The 19,465-nt window shown below is 36.7% G+C and overlaps 1 protein-coding gene and 1 long non-coding RNA gene across 9 annotated transcripts in view; one reads left to right on the top strand and one right to left on the bottom strand.

The window, feature by feature from the left end:
* Positions 1 to 19,465, top strand: part of THSD7A (thrombospondin type 1 domain containing 7A) — a 283,452-nt gene that overhangs the window by 235,486 nt on the left and 28,501 nt on the right. For all 8 annotated transcript variants that reach the window (XM_017830347.1, XM_017830343.1, XM_017830344.1 and 5 more), the window contains 3 exons: positions 1,820 to 2,014; positions 4,331 to 4,594; positions 16,336 to 16,514. In XM_017830347.1, coding sequence (XP_017685836.1) covers positions 1,820 to 2,014; positions 4,331 to 4,594; positions 16,336 to 16,514 — 638 coding nt within the window. The remainder of the gene's footprint in view (positions 1 to 1,819; positions 2,015 to 4,330; positions 4,595 to 16,335; positions 16,515 to 19,465) is intronic.
* Positions 13,134 to 19,465, bottom strand: part of LOC108504859 — a 48,736-nt gene continuing 42,404 nt past the window's right edge. The window contains exon 4 of the long non-coding RNA XR_001877279.1: positions 13,134 to 13,407. This is a non-coding gene — a long non-coding RNA (uncharacterized LOC108504859). The remainder of the gene's footprint in view (positions 13,408 to 19,465) is intronic.

The raw sequence follows: 19,465 nt of genomic DNA, 5'->3' as shown, positions 1-19,465 counted from the left end.
GTGACCTGAATTATTTCACAGTCTCGAGCTAGGGCATCTACTTTGCGCTGTCAGATGCCAAGAAGCATAAATATAATTCTATTGTGTGAACAAACAACTAGAAGTTTCCAATCTTATTACTATGTAACAACTTTTATGTTATTTTGGGAAAGAAAATAAAGCTAGGTTTACTGAGGCTTGTGACAGAAAAATAGATAAGCAACCATGTTTAAAAAAAATACACATGAGAAACAATAATAGGGCATTGTTGACTTTGATGAAGGGACAAAGTGCCTCCTCAGCAAGTTCACTGATGACACAAAGCTGGGAGGAGTGGCCAATACCCAGAGTGCTGTGCAGCCCTTCAGAAGGACCTCAACAAGTTGGAGAGGTGGGCAGAAAAGAATCACCTGAAATTCAAAAAAGGCAAAGGCAGGGTCTTGCATTCCATGTACCAGCATAGGCTGAGCGCTGACCTGCTGAAAAGCAGCTCTGTGGAGAAGGACCTGGGGATTGTAGTGAACAACAAGCTATCCATGAGCCAGCAGTGTGTCCTCGTGGGCAAGAAGGCAAACGGTACCCTGGGATGCATTAGGAGGAGCATTGCCAGCAGGTCAAGGGAGGCGATCCTGAACCTCTACACATCCCTAGTGAGGCCCCATCTGAAATACTGTGTCCAGTTCTGGGCTCCTCAGTACAAGAGAGACATGGAGCTCCTGGAGCAGGTCCACTGGCAACAAAGATGATTAAGGGAGTGGAGCATCTCTCTTGTGAGGAAAAGCTGAGGGAGTTGTGCCTGTTCAGACTCAAGAAGACTGAGAGGGGAGGGTATGAAGAGGCTTTTCTTGGTGGTGCCATGTAGTAGTACAAGAGGCAATGGACATAAACTGGAACACAAAGTTCTACCTGAACATGAGGAAGAACTTTTTTTCTTCTGAGGGAGAGCGCACACTGGAACGGGTTGCCCAGAGAGGTTGTGGAGCCTCCTTCCCTGGAGACATTTGAAAGCCTTCTGGGCACAGTCCTGTGCAATGTGCTCCAGGGGATTATGCTTGAGCAGGGAGGTTGGTCCAAGTGACCTCCAGTGGTCCCTTCCAACATTAACCATTCTGTCATTGTTAAGGACTATATTAATGAAACAGCCCTATTCTTTGTACATCGTTATGTTCCAACTGTTTCCTTTTGTGTGACCTGAAATTTTCTTAAGGAACTTTTTTTTTTTCTTATTAAGTAAGAAGCTTTTATTCAGGACATGGCTATCCTGTTCTAAAAAGTTGTACCCCTATTGGCTGATCCTCCACTCCCAGGAAACATGCTTTGTTCTTCAACCCTTTTTCAAGACTAAAGAAGAACTGAAGAACATCAGGCATCAATAGTTGTAAGCGGTCAAGAAGTATCCAGAATTCAACTATGCTTCTAAATTTTATGCCTATCCCTTTTTCTAAAATACATTCTGCTGGTAAAACTTTATAACTTATACACAATTCAGTTACTTAAAATGATATTACAAGTTTTTTAATGTCTGAGATGTAGGCTGTGTCTTTGTAAAGCAGTATAACAGGTGTGGATAACATGGTGCAACCTTTATAATATTTACAGTTGTCTGTAAGATTTTTTTTTCCTGGTAAGTCCTTATAAACTAATTTAAACAAAATCTCAAAAAAATCGAAAATGTCAAATGTACTCATTCAAGGTAAAACTAGTGGCAAATATTAAGTTTTTATATAGGTATTCTGGGCTTCCAGTGTGTTTTTGTGGTAGAATATTGTTGGTTACTAAATTGAATAGAGACATTCATACAAAAAATGCTGAATTAGAATCCATCCCTTTTTGCTTCCAGCAATTACTTGTCGCAGACAAGACGGAGGACAAGCAGACATCAGTGAGTGCCTTAAATATGCTGGCCCATTACCACCCTTAACACAGATGTGCCAGATTCCCTGCCAAGATGATTGTCAGTTTACGAACTGGTCAAAATTTTCTCCCTGTAATGGGGACTGTGGAGGAGTCAGGACAAGAAAACGCACTCTTGTTGGTAAGAGTAACCAGAAAAATAATGCTTCTTTTATTAATTATTAATACTGTTTTGTTTAAAACCTGAAGATTTCTGAGGTTCCCTTATGACAAGCATTTGTCATAGTGGCAGAAAGCAGATGCAGTATCATGCTTTATATACTGTTAGTGAAACAACATCCAGGAGAAAAAACTCCTGCCATATGTCAGAGACTTAATTATGAGTAAGTGGCTAGAGAGAAGATGGGGAACACAAGATGCCAAGTTTTTTTACAAATGTAGTTATATATTTCATAAATTTTTAAAAAATTTTAACAGACAAGTCAACAATCATCTCACCTTAACAGGATCGAGTGTTAACCGACTTGCCTTCCTCTTCCCACATCTGGTCTTGGATAAAACAGGACTTCCTTCTTGGATGGTGTTTTGGTGCATTTAGAATCACTATGGCAGCTGAATGCTTTTCAGCCTTTTGCTATAGACCCCTATGTTCAACCTTAAACTTTGGTTTGCCTCTTTTGAACTTCTTACCTGCAGTCTTTAATGTCAGATTTATGATTAAGCCAGTCCTTTCTCTGGCTGAATGTTTGCTCTCCAAGTTCTTTTTGTTCTTTGTTCTTCCATTGCCTAAATCCAGCAGCACAGATCACCACATGAGGCGACACATTGCCTAATTTTCTGCCTTATTTCTTGACACAAGTAATAATGCTCTTATTTTGTGTCCCATGAAACTTCTTGAGGTTTTAGTTAACAGAATAAAAAGGCTTTCCAGTGATGGCCAAACCCTTACCATGAACTTTTCCTTTTTCCACATAATAGACACTGTTCCACTTAGAAACACTTTTTTTTCTTCAACTTGTTTTTAATTTGTTGGTTTGTTTTTTTTTTTAAATTATTGTTTCTTCTGCGTGAAATGAAAAAAAAATGCTGTGCTTCTAAATTATAATTGAAACCTCAAGAGTGAGCCTTGGCCTCTGCCACGCCACTCTCTGCCAATTAGTCTGTATTGTCTGCTGTGGAGGAAAGCTTGCTAAGGGGGAGTGCCCATTAGCAGCATCAGAAAGAATGTGATAGGATCCAAACCCTATCCCCCACTCCATCCCCCTGTAAATCAGACCAGTGGACAATGAATAATTCATGAAATTCAAAAAACCTCACTGTGACTGACTAATAATTCCAGTAAACTTTATGCCAGGTTTGCTTCCACAAAGAAAGTAAAACCCCCATTAACAGTATTTTTATTTTTTTTTTAAAGCGAGAAAGTACAGATTCTCCTACCACTCTAATAACACTTTGTGATACTTCCTGTCTTTAGCTGTAAGCCCTTCAAACTTGCTAAGACTGTGATATGTGCTGTGGTGTATTTTCTGTGGCAATGCTACAGAGAACATGTACAATGATGTAGGCTAACATGTAAAGCTTGGAGTAAATTCATAATTATTTCCAGAGGAAAGGAGGAGGAGAAATGCACATTTATTGAGATGTTGTGTTGTCAGAAGAATGATAAACTTTTCTTGTTGTCTATTCTAAATAAAGGCAGTAGGAAATATAAGAACTAAGGATGCTGCAAAGTTGTGTCCAGTGCCTTGTTTTGAATAGCAAGGAAAATGCTACAGAATATTAATTATATCTAAGTAACAAAACTTTTTAAAACTACTTTTTCAAAGACTACTACATTAATTTATATAAACTTTCTTGGATGGAAAGGAAAATAAGCAAACTTTACCAAAGAGAAGATTAAAAATAGTTTTAATGGGAAGGGGAAGTTGATTGGATGGTTATGATCCAGTTAAGGAAGGAAAACAAGAAGAGAGTTGAATAGAAACAAATTCATAGAAGGAACTTATTAGAGGGTAGAATGGTAATTATTAACAAATGTACTATAAAAAACATTTAACTTAAAAAATTTTGACATGTTGAAAGAAGGTACTAGTATAACAAAGATGCATATTACTTCCTTCTGCACTTTCAACTTGAGAAAACTTGACCCAGACAGAAATCTTGTTACTGAACTGCACACTCCTGATGAAATAAGAGAAAAAGGGTATATTTGATTAATTGCTAACTTTTTCAAACTGTACTCCCCAAGCATTTTTATTCAAAGTAAATATTGATTGTGTCTTTTTAAAAGAAAGGCATTGCCTTTGAGCAAATTGTAAGTATCCACTACTTTTAGAAATTCAAGTCAATAACCTAAATGAATAAAGATTAATGCAAGTAATATTAAGCATATGTATATGATTGTAAGCACTTGTTACAGAAGTCTAAATGAAATTTTTTGGGAAAAAAAAATGTAAACCGATACAAACTTGCTGAAACAACTATTTCTTTTTTCTAGGAAAAAGTAAGAAAAAGGATAAATGCAGAAATTCTCAATTGTATCCTCTGATTGAGAATCAGTTTTGTCCGTGTGACAAGTACAGTGCTCAGCCTGTGGGAAATTGGTCAGACTGTATTTTACCAGAGGGTAAGATGGAAGTATTGCTAGGAATGAAGGTACAAGGAGACATTAAGGAATGTGGACAAGGCTACCGTTACCAGGCCATGGCATGCTATGACCAAAACAATCGACTTGTGGAAACGTCACGATGCAACAGTCACGGTATTTAGAAAACTATTTTCTTTCCTCTGTTTACTTATGTGCTTTAATTAATTTAACATAATATGTGTACAAGTAGAATTATCAGCTTAATATTTATTGCTTAGGCTGCATTTTATCCCACAAAATACCTTCAAACCCAGCACACGTTTTTACTGACTTGTTAAATAGTAAACTTAATTTTTACTGATTGCTACAGTGCAATATTTAAAAGTAAAATCACGCAAAATTACTAAGTATTTTAGTGAAAAAATCAAATCTTGTTATTTTTTCTGATAACTGTATCTAGAAATTTGAGAATAAAGCCAATTAGAAGGGTTAAATTCTCAAAAAATAAACAAGCATGTGTGACTATTTTGGAAAGGCTGAAATTATTTCCACAAATTCTTTAGATAGCTTTAAACTTCTTAAATAGCCTTATCTCTCTCCATTTGTTCTTCAGCACCTTAACAGGCAGGCATACATTGATCTGAGTTCGACAGCACACAACACTTTTTCTCTGTATAAATCTGTCATGTGTAAAACTAGGATGGTTAAGAAGTTTATATTCTTTCTTTTTATATTGCTTCAGGAGAGAGCAGGGTTCCTTCCTACAGGGGATCTATCTGTAGCATTAGGATCAAAACTGGCACTTTCTGGTTTTCAGTGAGCCAGAATTGTGCTAATTGACATCACTGGAGTTTTTGTGTTCATTTTTTTTTTCCTGCTTGCAATGAAAAATTATATCTGAGCAATTGGTATGAAAAGCTGGATATTAGTCTCTGTGTCATTAAAAGGTCAATGTGAGTTTAATTCTTATATGTATTCTACTTTCTAATGTCAAATTAAGATAACAGAAATTTCATTTATGTAGTTGGGTAAATTTAAGCTAGCTAATCAATTAAATTAAATTAAATCAGGAGATTTTAATTTGTACTATTAATTCTTGTTTAGAGCTATGATAAATTAGAAACTCAATGTATCAAGCCAAGCTATTAGCATATCTTTGTAATACAATGGAAGAGTGTGAGCTTTTAGCTTAATTCCTCAAAGCAAAGCTGGAAGATAATTTTGTGGAGAATTTTCTCCCATGTTTATTTTTACTAAAAATCATCTTCTCCTGTAGTTAGCTTATACTGGAAGATATGTTCGTTTAAATATATCTGAATGACAAAGTCTAAATCCTAAAATCTCATGGGACAGAAAATCTCTCTTTTTACTCTGGGAATATTCTTTAATTCTGTTCTCAGCTATTTGCCCTGGATTGAGGCCTGTTCTGTGTAGTCTAAAGAGGACGTGCTATGCTTGCTTTCCTGACCAGGACCACTTGTCGTTTTTGTAGTACCAAAAGATGCAGCTGCCTCTAACGACCAGCAGTCGTGTGAGCACAGATCTGCCCGGGCTGGGTAGTTGTCCTGAGGGAATTAGAAAGCTCCTCAGAAAGCTGGCAGGGAATGCTCAAAAAACAGTCACAGAATAATCTTAATTGTTCAGAGGGCACCATTATAAAATGCAGAACAGAAACTTTTTCCTATTTCTTTGGTGATGTTTTTTAAGCTTTAACTATATTTGACACTGTGTTAGAAGTTCATATTCTCTCAGCATTAAGTCTGAAACGACCTTTGAAAAGTGGAAAACTCTAAAAGAACTTCAGTTTGTGGGAAACTAGGGGAACTGATGGCCCACTGCCAATGAGTTTTCATTGACTTGAGAAATGGGGACTGTCAGTTTTTGTGTCAACAGCCAAGGGAGGACACATGAGGGAAGAAGCTGTCTCTCCAAGAGGAAATTGAAGGTGTCGTATGTGGTGGGTAACGTGCTGCTTGAAGTGGTTTGCAAAAAGGAGTAGGGACAATTTCTCTGTGTAGAGCAGGTATAGATGTAGCTGCTTTCAAGCCCTGGCAGTGCATTTTGAGGTGCAAATCCATTGCAAGAATTAAAGAGATATAAGAGGAATAAAAAATTAATTTAAAAGGATATTCTCAACCAGCCTTGTTTACCCTGATATAATATATTCACAACAGGAATTTCTGATCCGATAGATTCTATCAGTGAATGTTGCCTACACTCAGAGTGTCCACAATGGATAATAATCCAGTGGAAAAGCTACTAACAGTGTGTTATTGTTATTCCTACTATAGCCAGGACTGCTGTTTACATGCTCTTAGCACTCACAAGCATCCTTCACAAAACACAATAGGCCATTGCTTTGCTGTGTTTTTTCTTTCTGCAGTTCCATCCTATTTTTCTCACAGGAAATTTGAAGTCTCTTTTAACTCTCCTTGTAAACTGGAAGTGTTTGCCAGTCATTACTATATTTGTTGTAAATTGGGAAGCCTGAACCCTTTGGTTTTAGATGTTGTTCTCTTTTGAATTCTTTCTCTCTAGATCAGTTCATTAAGGTGTCTGGTTCTTTGATATTCCACCATGCCACCCTCCACCTCACCACCACTCCCCTCCTCGTGTGTATTTTCTCATCAGTTCCATTTGAGGGAGAGAGTACAGTTAACTTGGTCCATGGTGTAGTGTGTGAGCAGATGAATCTTGGAATTGCTGTTGAACTAATCCTGTATTCCTTGCACTTTTCTAAAATTACTTGACAGGAATTTCTTGTATACAGGGAATGAAGTATCTAACATTGATGATAAGGAATTAGACTGATGCTAAGGAATATGTCACTGAAATTATGATTTCCTTTCCAGTAGCTCCTCTAGGTGAGGATGTATTACCTATTACATAGGTAATAGTATAGGCTTACCTTATTTATTGTCTGCTTTCAGCATTTTTCCAGGTTTAGCATACTTTTGCAGATACAAGGGGGCTAGAGCAAGTTATATAAATTTTTCAATCTAATTTCAGTATATGTCTCTGCTTTTTCTGAATGTCTGCTTTGTATCTATGGATTATGTTATGATGATTTGTTTTATTTTTCTCAATATGTATAAGCTGCTGTTTTGCCAGGTAAATCTTATTTTATACCTTCCCAGTATTTATGATGCTTTTCATGTTATTTTCATGCCCTTGTTCTATGGCAGTTCTTTAGTTTGACATCATCTCTAGATTTCAGTGTGCTGTTTGTTCGTTGGGTTGGCTATATTATGCCAAATCAACAAGAGACTTCTGTGGTATCACAATAGTACCCCACCTGCTAGCAAATAAAAGTGCCTTGTAGCTTTCCATCAATCTGTGTTTGGTTTTTCAAGCTGAAGTTGACAGGACTCAGAACTCAAGCTTGTTTGGGTTTTTTTTGTATTTTAACACAGTTGCTTATTTCCCTACACAAATGATAACACTGGATTTTTCACTAATTTTATAACTGATCCAAAGTCTCATCAGTTTTTTTCAACTATGTTATCTGTTTTACTAAGAAATTTGTTCTACTCTTTGTTCCTGTGGATCTGTTATTTCTTTTCCAACTAGTATTGTATGTAATTGCATTTTTATAGGATATTATTTGCTCAATTAGCTTGCAGTAGTAGAGAAATCAAGACCTTTAAAGGGAAGATCTTTCCTGTGTGGTATCCAACTTTTACTTGAACTTTTGTTATCTCCTGACATTATGAAATCCTGAGGTGCTAAATGGAGCTAATTGAACTTCTTCAGCTGTGACAACAACCTCTACATTTGACAAGAGGGACAAACTGCACCCACACTGATGTTATTAATATATCATGGGATATGCTATGATATCTTAAAATGCCACAAGCAACTCAAATTGAGAGACTGTCAAAAGTTTTTTATAAATAGTGCCATGCAAATTTATGAGGCAATGAACAGGTCAGTGCTGCAAGTCATGATGTTTTGAGTGGAAGGAATGAGAAGACAGATCCACTCTGCAGTGCCACAAAATTTGTAAGCTGTTTTGAAAAATGCTGTGTGCTTATAACCACAATTCAGTTGACTTAGAAAAGGTAAACAGGAGCAGAAGAATAAATACTTCAGTACTCTTTTTACTGCTTGACACATCTCATTTTCAAAAGATTTGAGGAGAACTAGCAACACACTAACAGTTTCACAGACACCAAGGAGCTAAAGGACAGGTATGACACAAGGACAGTGCTAAATTAGCAGACCCATTGGGAGATTCGTGTGATAATTTTTGAAATTTTGGGTGCAGTTATAAGGTCCCACGTACAAACAAGTTTCTCAAATTTTCAGGAGTGACCGTAACACAAAAGGAAAGGCAAAATATGATTAAATAAATCTGTTGTTACTACTGGATGAGAACGCTGGGGAGCACAGGACAGAGTCCTTCTGAAGAAGGTCCTTAGCTTTCTGTAGCTTAACAGGTGCTTCAAAAAAAATCCCAAACAAAGAGCTGAAAACAGACCTAAGTTTCAGCTGCAAAGAGACAAGGCAATTTGGTTTTTTCCTCACTTTTTTTTTTTTTTCTCTGTGGGGGTGGGGTTCAGTGTAATATATACCCAATATTTTGATTTTTCATTTAAAAATACTTTTTTTCGAATTTGAGCTAAATTTATTGGGGAAAGAGTTTACACCATTCAGCAGCCATTTGAAATATTCTGCCACTGGTATTTTTCAGCCATTCCAGTTCTTCAGAGTGTGGGGAGGAGCTAACAGCTGCCAGTTGCCAACAGATGTGGTAACTGAGCTGTTGTTTACCTGTTTTCCTTCATGGAAGATAGATAAATTGCCCTTTCTCTTGTTCCTGCTTTTCTTCAACACTACGTAGGTAATTTTACTGGAGAAATATAAAAATGTATAGTTCACTTAATAGTCATGTGTGAGAGGGTTTTTTTCCATTAGAAAGGCAGCAGTTGTTTTTCATAGCTTTATCCCTGTCATCACTAGGATACTAGAGCTCTGTGGATAGTGACATGTGTCTGCCAACAATCTGTTTCAGTGTATTTATGAAAAAAATTGAGATTCTCTTCATTGTCCCTTTAAACTGCACCTTGAATTTTCATGACAAAAAATCAAAAGCAAGCCACTGTCATGTGGCACTACACTGTCTGCTCTTCAATATCTAGTTTTTCTCCATCATCCATCAATTAAGAATCGTGACCCACAAAAGCTGAGCAGTGGTTGTGTTTGTGTGTGCCTAGCGAAGGCAAACGTGGTTCATGGCAGACAGATGCAGAATTTTTATATAGGTCGTATTACCCTTCTTAATTCATGTCCGTTTACTGTTAAGACCTTAGGCACAGTCAAGCAGTCAGGCTAGTTTGTCTGCTGCCTTATTAGTGTGAGATTATTTGCCCCTTTAGCATTAATTAAATGAGATGCATTGATTTGTGCTGACTCTACAAAGCCCTCTGTGGCTACAAGGCTTATGTGGGGGATTAGAGAGGGGATCTGCGTATCAGTGAATACTTTTACAACAGCTGTTAGGAGTATCAATGTGAATCGAGGAATTTTGTATTTAGTTCCTTATTTGTGCAATAGTAAAATCTCGTATGATATAATGGAGTCTAAGGGGTCCATGATGTCTTTTAGAACTTGCTTTATCCACTTTTAATAGGATTTTTTAAATCTGTGGATTTTGACTTTCAATATTCTAACCTGAAGCAATGCAAATTTATCCAGAAAAAAATATCAGAGTGTTAAAATTTTATTGAGGGTTTTTGTTGAATGTTTATTCAAAAGTAAATTTATTTCCTATAGGGACTTCTAATCTAGTATGGTAGTAAGCTAAGGTTCTGAAATTGTTATTAGGATACTTTGATGTTTCATAGCTTATATATTTTCTAAGATTTTCTTTTAAAATATATATTTATGTTGTGTGTTCTCTAGGAATATGCTATCTTTTGTCTTGCACCACAAATCCTACCTTAGGCCTCTGCATTGTGGTGCCAGCACATCTGCCTTGTCAACAGGTCATCAGTCTTGAAGCAGTCATCCATCAACCCAAAGACCTGTAGTTAGTTCACCAGAGACAGAACTACTGATGCAGGAGATAGTTAAGCACGAACAATTGCTCTCAGATTTTGAGGGTTTGAAGGGTAATCCAGAAAAAAAAAAAAAAAAAAAAAGAAAAAAAGTCTTATGGTGTTCAAGCTGTCTTTCTATGGCTCAACAGAAATATGAATAGTCTCCAAAAATACATATCTTCTGTTACAACTGAAATGCAAATACTTGTATATTTCTAGGTCCTGGAAAATATATATTTCCTATTTCCGATATTTCCTCCAAAAAAAAAAATCTATGATAAGAACATAAACCATTCTGACATTGCAGGTGGATTTTTTTGGAAACATAGTATGACATTTGGTCATAAAAGCAGGAGCATAACTGTCAGTTCTATGGACAAAAGAGTTCATGTTAACACTTTGTAAGATGTTTATATTTACACATTTTGCACCCTTCAACTCAAGTAGTCAGTCTGTTCTTACACACTACAAGTGCAATTTGTGGGGAAAAATCCTGTATCCACCTACTTAACCTGCTTTGTCATTAGAAAAAGTGTGAAGTCCATTAGAGTCCTCCCTTATAAATTATCTATCACGTCTGGTAATGACTTTGTTCTAGGAGTCCAGATTTTCTAGCCAATTAGCAAGGGGACAGTAACTTTTCCCTTTTACTAATGAGTTCTGTTCATAATCCTGGTGGTTCAAAGCCATTTTTTAAATTGTGGTTCAGTAATCTTTAATGATAGAATAGCCATGTTCCTGCTCATAGTAGACAACTGCCCATTTCCCAGCCTCATGAAGTTCAGCTGATAGGAGCTGAAATAATCAAGAAACTACTGCCCTGGGAAAAGGCATAGGCCCTTAGAGATAGGCATCTCTTTCCAGTGCCTCTCTGGACCATGCAGGGCCTGTACTCTACCACAGTGCACCAAGGTCTCATCTCTCCAACATCCCTCAGATGTTCTATGGCAAAGGAAGAGGTTTAGGAAGCATGAAGGCAAAAAATGAACTGCTGATGTTCAGAGAACATATCTTCAGCCTTTACAGTGTTGGTCTTCTATTTCATTATCCCTCCCTCCTCTATTAACTCTTTTCCTCAGCTCTTCTACATAGCCTCTTCACTTCTCTCGTTCTTTCATTCTCTCTGCATTCTCTCTGCATCTGTAATTTCTTGTTTGTTCTTTAAACCTCAAAGCTCTGGTATGACTTTTGGTGCAATAATATTAACCAGCCTGTCTATGTGATATAACTGGGTGGTATTCCACCATACAGACCCTCACCCACACATTAGAGGAGGCCTGTGTCATTAATAAGGTTTTGCAGTCTAACACAAGTGTCACCCTTTGAAGGATGATTTGATCAGACTGAAAACAAAACTGAAAATTAAAAAATGGCTCATCATGTACTTTTCATGTCAGAAACTATGTATCTGCATCACCAGTCCCATTTGCCTGTAATATTTCTGGTTTCTGTGTTTATATTTTTTAACATACTTTTTCTATATAACAACGTGCTATCCTCTCTCTTGCTGAAATTTTTACACTGTGAACAAAGTTTACAAATACAAACACCTGAAATTTAACAAAAAACAACAACAACAAAAAATAAACTTTTCAAAATTCCTAACTATCTGCTTTCTTGGATATGAGGTAGGGTTGCTATGAACTTAAGGAGCTTATCATCCTTGATCACTCTAAAAGATATGCAGACATCATAGAAAGAAGAATGAGGTGATGACAATCTCCAGAGAAGCTTTTTCTGAAACGTATCATTCAATAGGTAGTAAATGGAGTGGAACAAGTAATTTGCAACAAGTAATTTATTTTTTTATTTCACTCTTCTTTCTTGACTGAAGTAGTATTTGTAAGCAGTTTGAAGTCTTCTTCTGCTTAGTTCTAAGGGAGTCCATTTAGTTAAATGCTAAATAGTCTGTTGATCAAAATAGTGAGGCCCCTGAGAGGAAAAGATGCCAAGGGATGAATATGCCAAAAACTTTTTGATGTCAGATAGAACAGGGTCATTTTCATTCTGCATACTAATTACACATAGAATGCAAATCAGAGGCCAGTGTTTTTATTTCTTCCCATTGTCCTCTATTTTGATTTTTGAGAATGTTCTTCATTACATTTCACTGTCTGGTCAGGGGATATCAGAGTAAGCTGTCGAGAGCATTTCGTTCTGCTTATGCTTCAGCAAGATATTGCTTATGGCACGGTGTTTTTTTCTTTTCTTTCTTCATTTTCTATCCCTATGCAGTGTGTCTTTATAGTTCTCTTGAATTTATTTCTCTGAGCCATTTATTTCCTCTTCCTTCTCCCTGTCTTTTCTTACCCTTTGCTCTATTCCCCCTCACTCTCTATTTTGTTTTACATCTCCTCTGTTGTTTTGACTTCTGTCTCTTTGACATGAAAAGTAACTTCATAGAATCATAGAACATCCTGAGTTAGAAGGGACCCACAAGGATCATTGAAGTCCAAATCCTGACCCTGTGCAGGACACTCTAATAATCACACAATGTGAGTGAGGGCATTGTCCAAATGGTTTTTGAACTCCAGCAGGCTTGGTGCTGCGATCATTTCCCTGTTCCAGTGCCCAGCCACCCTCTGGGTAAAGAACCAACCTAAACATTGGGTCCTTTGTTTATTTATTTTATTTTATTTCCTTCTTTCTGAAGAAGCTGTGAAACTTCTTCCTGGATACCTTTATTCTGTTCACCTCTTTGACCTTTTTTTGTATCCAGTGTTCTTAGTATACCAGTGGTTAGGAGATTTTTTTTTTATGCTTGTCTTGCATCTTACATAATAATAGGTGTTTTTTTCCTCTGCTTTCCAATAATGTTTCACATTTTCAGGAGCTTCCTACCTCGTTAAAGCTTCTTTTTATGCTTTCAATTATTGACTCCATTCTTATTCTCTTCCATTCTTCTTTTTCAACTGTTTATATATGGAGCTGGGTCTTGATGTCTTTCTGAGGAAATAGGAAAGAGGGAGAGGAGAGCATCATAGGCCAGATATACTAGAGATGGTATAGGAAAGAGCCGTACAGTGAGCAGTAGCTGTTCCATGAAGCTTGTAAGATTAAGAAACCAGTATAAGACTGCAGTTCAGTATTTTTTCATGATAAAGTGTGTGTGAATTGTCAACTGAACCACTGCATTCTTTACAAAACGCATTAACATATAAACAAGATTGTGATTTTCCATCTTATAACTCTTACTAAGACTCTGTACCTGTAATATGATACTTTTCCGGCTTTTTTGCCTTCTATAGTAAGGCAGTTTTAGTGTCTGACTTAAATGTAGATATTTCATAGATAGTGTGAATAAAGATTGGTGTAGTGATATGGTTTCATTTGATATTTTATGGAATTACTTGAAATATAGCTCAGTGTAATTAAAATGTTACTGGAACTTGCATATAATATAATGTATTTGATACAATTTATATCTGCAAGGTTCTAATGTTAAATTTGTTATTAACATTAAGAATTAACATTCTCATTATCTAAAAAAAACCCCACCCCACCCCCCAAAACTTTATTGTCCTTGTTTGGATGAACTGAAGGGAAATAAGGCAAAATAGTTTCTAATTTGTCAATCATTTTAGTTTAGTATGTTCCACATAAGCTTCTTTTGGTGGGCTATGAAGTGTTATCAAACTCCCAAAATATCGTGGTATACTGGAGAATATCTTGACAAAGATTGGGAAGATGCCTTTGAGTTATTAAGATAAACTCAGAGGTTTATGGAAGTCCTTAAAATAAAGTCTTCCTGAAGCAGCCTGTACCGATTCAAGTTACCTACTTAAGGATGTACAATATATTTAAAACAACTTGAATTTGATCCTTTGAGACCTTAATTACCAGAGATAGAAATTTAACGGGTGGTAAATGGCATAACTGTGTTATAGTAGAAAGGTTTCTCCAGACAAAAAAGTTTTTAGAAGTCATGTTGAAAGTCAAGGCAGCATTTCAGAGTCTCAAGACAATTCACAGAGCAGTAAAATCTTTGCTTAGTTCTATGAGACAATAAATATCACTTACTGCTTGGAGGTAGTTGTTTCTCTTAACTTTCTTTGGTTTTGTCCATTTTCATTCAGTAGCTTCTTGATTGTATGAGCGCATGGTTTTGTATAGCACCTAAGAGAGCTTATTGAAAGCTCATTTCTGGTGAAGATACAGAGTTTGATATTTATTCAATCAAGGTTCAGTGTAGGATGGAGCTGTGACATAGGGTGCATTGGATTTTTAAGACTCAGAGATGTCAGGTAAGGTGAAATATAATCAATTTTGGCTTTACTACTGCAGGGCAATCTATATCACCACCTCTGATATTCAGTGATATGATCTTCAAAAATGTATTTTAACACAGTGTCCCTTTCATATATAATCACTGAGCTGATCAGTCAAATGGCAAGATATATTTAATAAATATGCTTGCAATCAAGCTCATAACATTCTACGTGTTTTAAAGAGATATGTGGAGATGGTGGGCAGTAGTTTTGCAGTGCTCAAATCCAGGATGTGCTCTGTATATTTATTTAACTGTTTAACACTTCCAAACAGAGGAAAGCCATACAGGATAAAATCATCACCTGAATTTGACCATAAAATAGTCTGAACGCTACCATATATTTTTTTTAAAAAACTTCTCTTGTTTATATCTAAAATCAATGGAAACAACTAGACATAAGTATATATTTTAAGTGTTTTAATTCTTTACACACCTTGTGATTTGTTACTACTGGTTACTTTTAGAAGAGACAGAATAGCTTTACTTACAAGTATATGTTAAAACACAAAGCTGCTAACATCAGCTCTGATGAAAAGATAGTGATCACTTTCAAACTAAAAAAATTCAGTATTTCTCAGAAACATGTGAAACCATGCCTAGCAAACTTTGCCAATCTTTTGAGAATGATCTTACCCAAGACTTAACTTTGCAACTGTTTTCATCAAATATTTTAACACACTTTTAAATGCAGTGAGGTTTTTTTAATCTTTAAAGTGAACATTTGGCAATAGTAAATACCTTGTAGATCTGACACAGGAAAGTGGAGGTGAGAGTTCATATATATTCAGGATAGTGTTGTAAAAAGACAGTAAAGGCCAGCTTTTTATTTGAGGTTTTATAACTTCTCCCTTAAATATTGGAATAAATTACACATATTTTAGAGCTATGCCATATGTTGCTTTTGAAAGAAAGACATTTTCACTTATTCAGTGAATTGAGGCCTCATGTTACTCCCTGCAGATCATGTCATACTGCTTCCAACCTCTCAAGACTGATGACTTATCCAAACCAAACATCTGCTTTTCCATTCAGTGCAATTATTCAGTGTGCTACTAGGGGCAGATGATTGCTAATCGGCAGATCATTAATGTGGCAGGCTTCTCTCTCTTTCTAGCCTTACAAAGGTCACAAGGTGTTAAGTTCTCTTGCTCCAGGCTGGCGAGATGCATATCTTCTCAGTTGGATTTTTGATGTAAAACTGCAATTAAATTACTTGATACAGTTGTGGAGTAGCCTTTAATTAAACCTTTTTTCCTTAAAAAGTAATACATATTGTTTATACAAATTAAGAATGATGCAACCAAGAACTGGTTAGTGTCAATTACACTGTAGCTGTCAGAAAGTTTGAATGCTGAAATCTGGTGAGTGTGAATCCTAATCACATAGCGGTGAGGATGCTCAGCTGCTACTCTAACACAGTCTCCAGCTATATGTGTCAATTTTCTTCAGAATTTAATTTAGCCTTAATGATGAAGAAATCTCTCTATTCACACAGTCCTGTCAAGTCAAACTTTGGACAATCTAAATGAAGTAGACGAGGGCTTCAGGGAGAAGTGGCAAAGTGACATGCTGAAGAGATTTCACTTTCTTTTCCATTCATGCAGGGTACATTGAGGAAGCCTGTATTATTCCTTGTCCCTCAGACTGCAAGCTCAGTGAGTGGTCCAACTGGTCTCGCTGTAGTAAATCCTGTGGGAGCGGGGTAAAGGTTCGGTCTAAATGGCTCCGTGAAAAACCCTACAATGGTGGAAGACCCTGTCCAAAGCTAGATCATGTCAATCAGGTAATTTGATTTATATTTACATTATTGACATAGCTTTTTCCATACCTCAGATAACTGTTTTATCTGTATTGTTTGTTGATGTAGAAAGACGATTCAACATAAGAGGCAGATGGAGGTAGAAGGAGGAGAGTGTGTTTGCTTAGAATTCCTCAGTCAGCAAAGGATCTACCTTCATTACTTCCTCATCTGCAAGAATTTAGCACATTATCTGAATAGCAGATTGAAGACAATAAAATGCTCTTATGTTCAGATTGTGAAGACCTTTTACCTGAGGGGAGCCTCCAAGAAAGATGGAGAGAAACATTTAAAAGAGCGAGTAGTGACAGGACAAGGGGTAATGACTTCAAACTGAAAGAGAGAAGGTTTAGAGTAGATATTAGAAAGAAATTTTTTACTGTGAGGGTGGTAGGCACTGGAAGAGTTTGCCCAGAGAAGTTGCAAATGCCCCATAACTGGAAGTGTTCAAGACCAGATTGAATGGTGCTTTGAGCAACCTGGTCTAGTGGAAGGTGTCCCTACTCACGGCAGGAGGGTTGGAACTAGATAATCTTTAAGGTCCGTTCCACTCCAAGCCTTTCTATGTTTCTATGACAATGGGTAAAATGTCTCATTACAGTTGCTCAAACTGGCAAGATTCTTAGTATCCCTCTCTGACCATCTTAGATCAGAAAGCAAATTAAAACTCTCAACCACTCACACATTATCAATCTCAGTGTCCGTTAGTGGGGTTTTTTTACCTTCTCAGTACTCTTGCCCTGGCACTGCGGTTCCGGTCATGAATGGCACTTCCGAAGTCTGTCTCCCAGTTCTCCCACTAACTGCACTTTAATGATGTTACACTGTGGAGCAGTGTGGCCATACAATCTGCATTATCTTCAAGTGAAACTAAGCCAGAAAACATGATCCAAGACCACACTGGGAGTGCTTGGGTGATTAATAAGCATGTAGTCCTTGGAACCAAGTTTAGCACTAGTCCAAGTCAAACCCCTGAAGCTTCTTTGCTTGGAGAGTTTTAGAAAGGAAAAACATTCCTTGTCAATTAACTTATGCTCTCCAAAGTTGATTTATATTCATATTACTGTTGAATTTAATTTAGTCTGCAGAGGCATGTTAAACAGCCACATGGTCTTTTCTGTAAATATTCAAAGATTTAAAAAAAAGTGCTGTCAATTTACATTTGAATAAAAATGCATGTTCTTAATATTATCCTATTGACATTTTGCTAGCACGGAGTGAAATGGCTTGTTGATCTCATTTTCTACTTTAGAGAATGTAATTAGTTCTAATTTAGAAAATAATAAGTGTTAAACTGCAGCTAATAAACTAAGTTTGTGATCTACTTTAACTAAATACAAACTAGAATGACGGTTGCTGGATTTGGGTCAGCATGTAAATATGCTTTAAATTTAGGAGGAATGTGGTTCAATAGGAGCAAATTATAGTCTATACATAAGTCTTTTTCCTTCTTTAATATTCATGTAGTACATAATAGGCTTGTATTTTTCTGCGTCAAAGAAGGTGATTTTACTGGAGGCCTGTTCACCACTTGTATGCAACACTATTGCCCTCTGCCGGTACTTTGACTCCAATTTGATTTGTGGCAATGTTACATGATACTTGCGGAATACAACTATGGTAAAAATAAAATTGAAATATAGTACTTTCATGAGAAGGAATCTCTACACATAACATAAATATTTTGAAGAATATAGAGGCTGTATCTTTCATTTTTAAGTACATTCCCTGTCAATTCAAAAACATGCAGGGAAATACACATGCATAGTTACTTAATCTATTTAATCTAAATGTGATCCACCATTCATTCATATGGCAAAGTACTGACTCTTCAGAATACTTATTTCAATTATTGAATGTAATTTGGTTTATTTACATATTTATTATTTATACATGTAACATGCTTATTTGCATACATACAAAGCATAATGGTTAGATGGGATCTTTGGTGCCCACAAATGTGTGGATTATGATTTACAGGGGGCTATGCTGTAAGCTAAGATCTAAGAATTTTGAGCCTGAGGAAAGACTACAACATGTTGTCTAGCCCAAGGAACGGGAGATGGGAGGGAGGATGCTGGCAGTCTGATAGCACATACATAAAAGGCTGTTGCAAAGAAGGAGGAAATAATCCATTTTCCATGGCAATAATCCATTTTCCTTGGCCATCATGGATAGGATAAAAAGCAGTGGGCTTAGACTGCTGCGAACAGATTTGGGTTAAGCCTTTGGAAAACTTCCTAATAGCAAGGCTAGGGAAACATTGAAATAAAATGCTTAAGACCTTGTTAAGAAGTTTTTCAATGTCTCTCAGGGCTGGCATGTGTGACTGTATTTTGGAGGAGACTGAACACAGCGAACACATAAGATGTCTCATTGAGTGTCTTTCCTCTCGGGCCGTGCATGCCAGGGTGGCTCCCAACACAGTGCTGCTAAATGAAGCTTGCTCAGTACTCACTTCACTAGGCTAAAAGGCTTCATAATTACAGTAATAATAGAGTCAGGTTTCTTATAAAATCATGTCAATGGCCTTCAGAGGATTTCAAAGAAAGAGACTAACCTGAGACTGTTAGACAAATCAAGGACATCCCTGTCTTCATTGGCTCTAGGCATTATTTGCCACCTTATCAGGAACAGGTGGACATACAAACCTTACACTAACCAGCTGCTGTGACCTGCAGTCATAGCTACAAAAATGCCAGAGTGTCAGGAGAATACCACTAACAATAAAATATAGAGTGCAATAAAATATAGAGTTCTCCTTTGCATTTCTGGCAAGATATCCAGATTTTATGTTACTTGAAAGGCTGTTGAATATGCAGGGTTTAGGTATTTCTTCTTATGCTAATCATGGTCAGACATTTAGACAGTTCCCTGAATTAAGGCTTCTCTAATCTCATTTTGGAAATTCTGGAGAAGAATTCTGAAGAACAAAT

The sequence above is a fragment of the Lepidothrix coronata genome, unplaced genomic scaffold, assembly GCF_001604755.1.
Source record: "Lepidothrix coronata isolate B3197 unplaced genomic scaffold, Lepidothrix_coronata-1.0 Scaffold177, whole genome shotgun sequence".
Taxonomy (NCBI): domain Eukaryota; kingdom Metazoa; phylum Chordata; class Aves; order Passeriformes; family Pipridae; genus Lepidothrix; species Lepidothrix coronata.
Note: the sequence above shows the minus strand (reverse complement) of the source record. Positions and strands in the feature narration are given on the sequence as shown.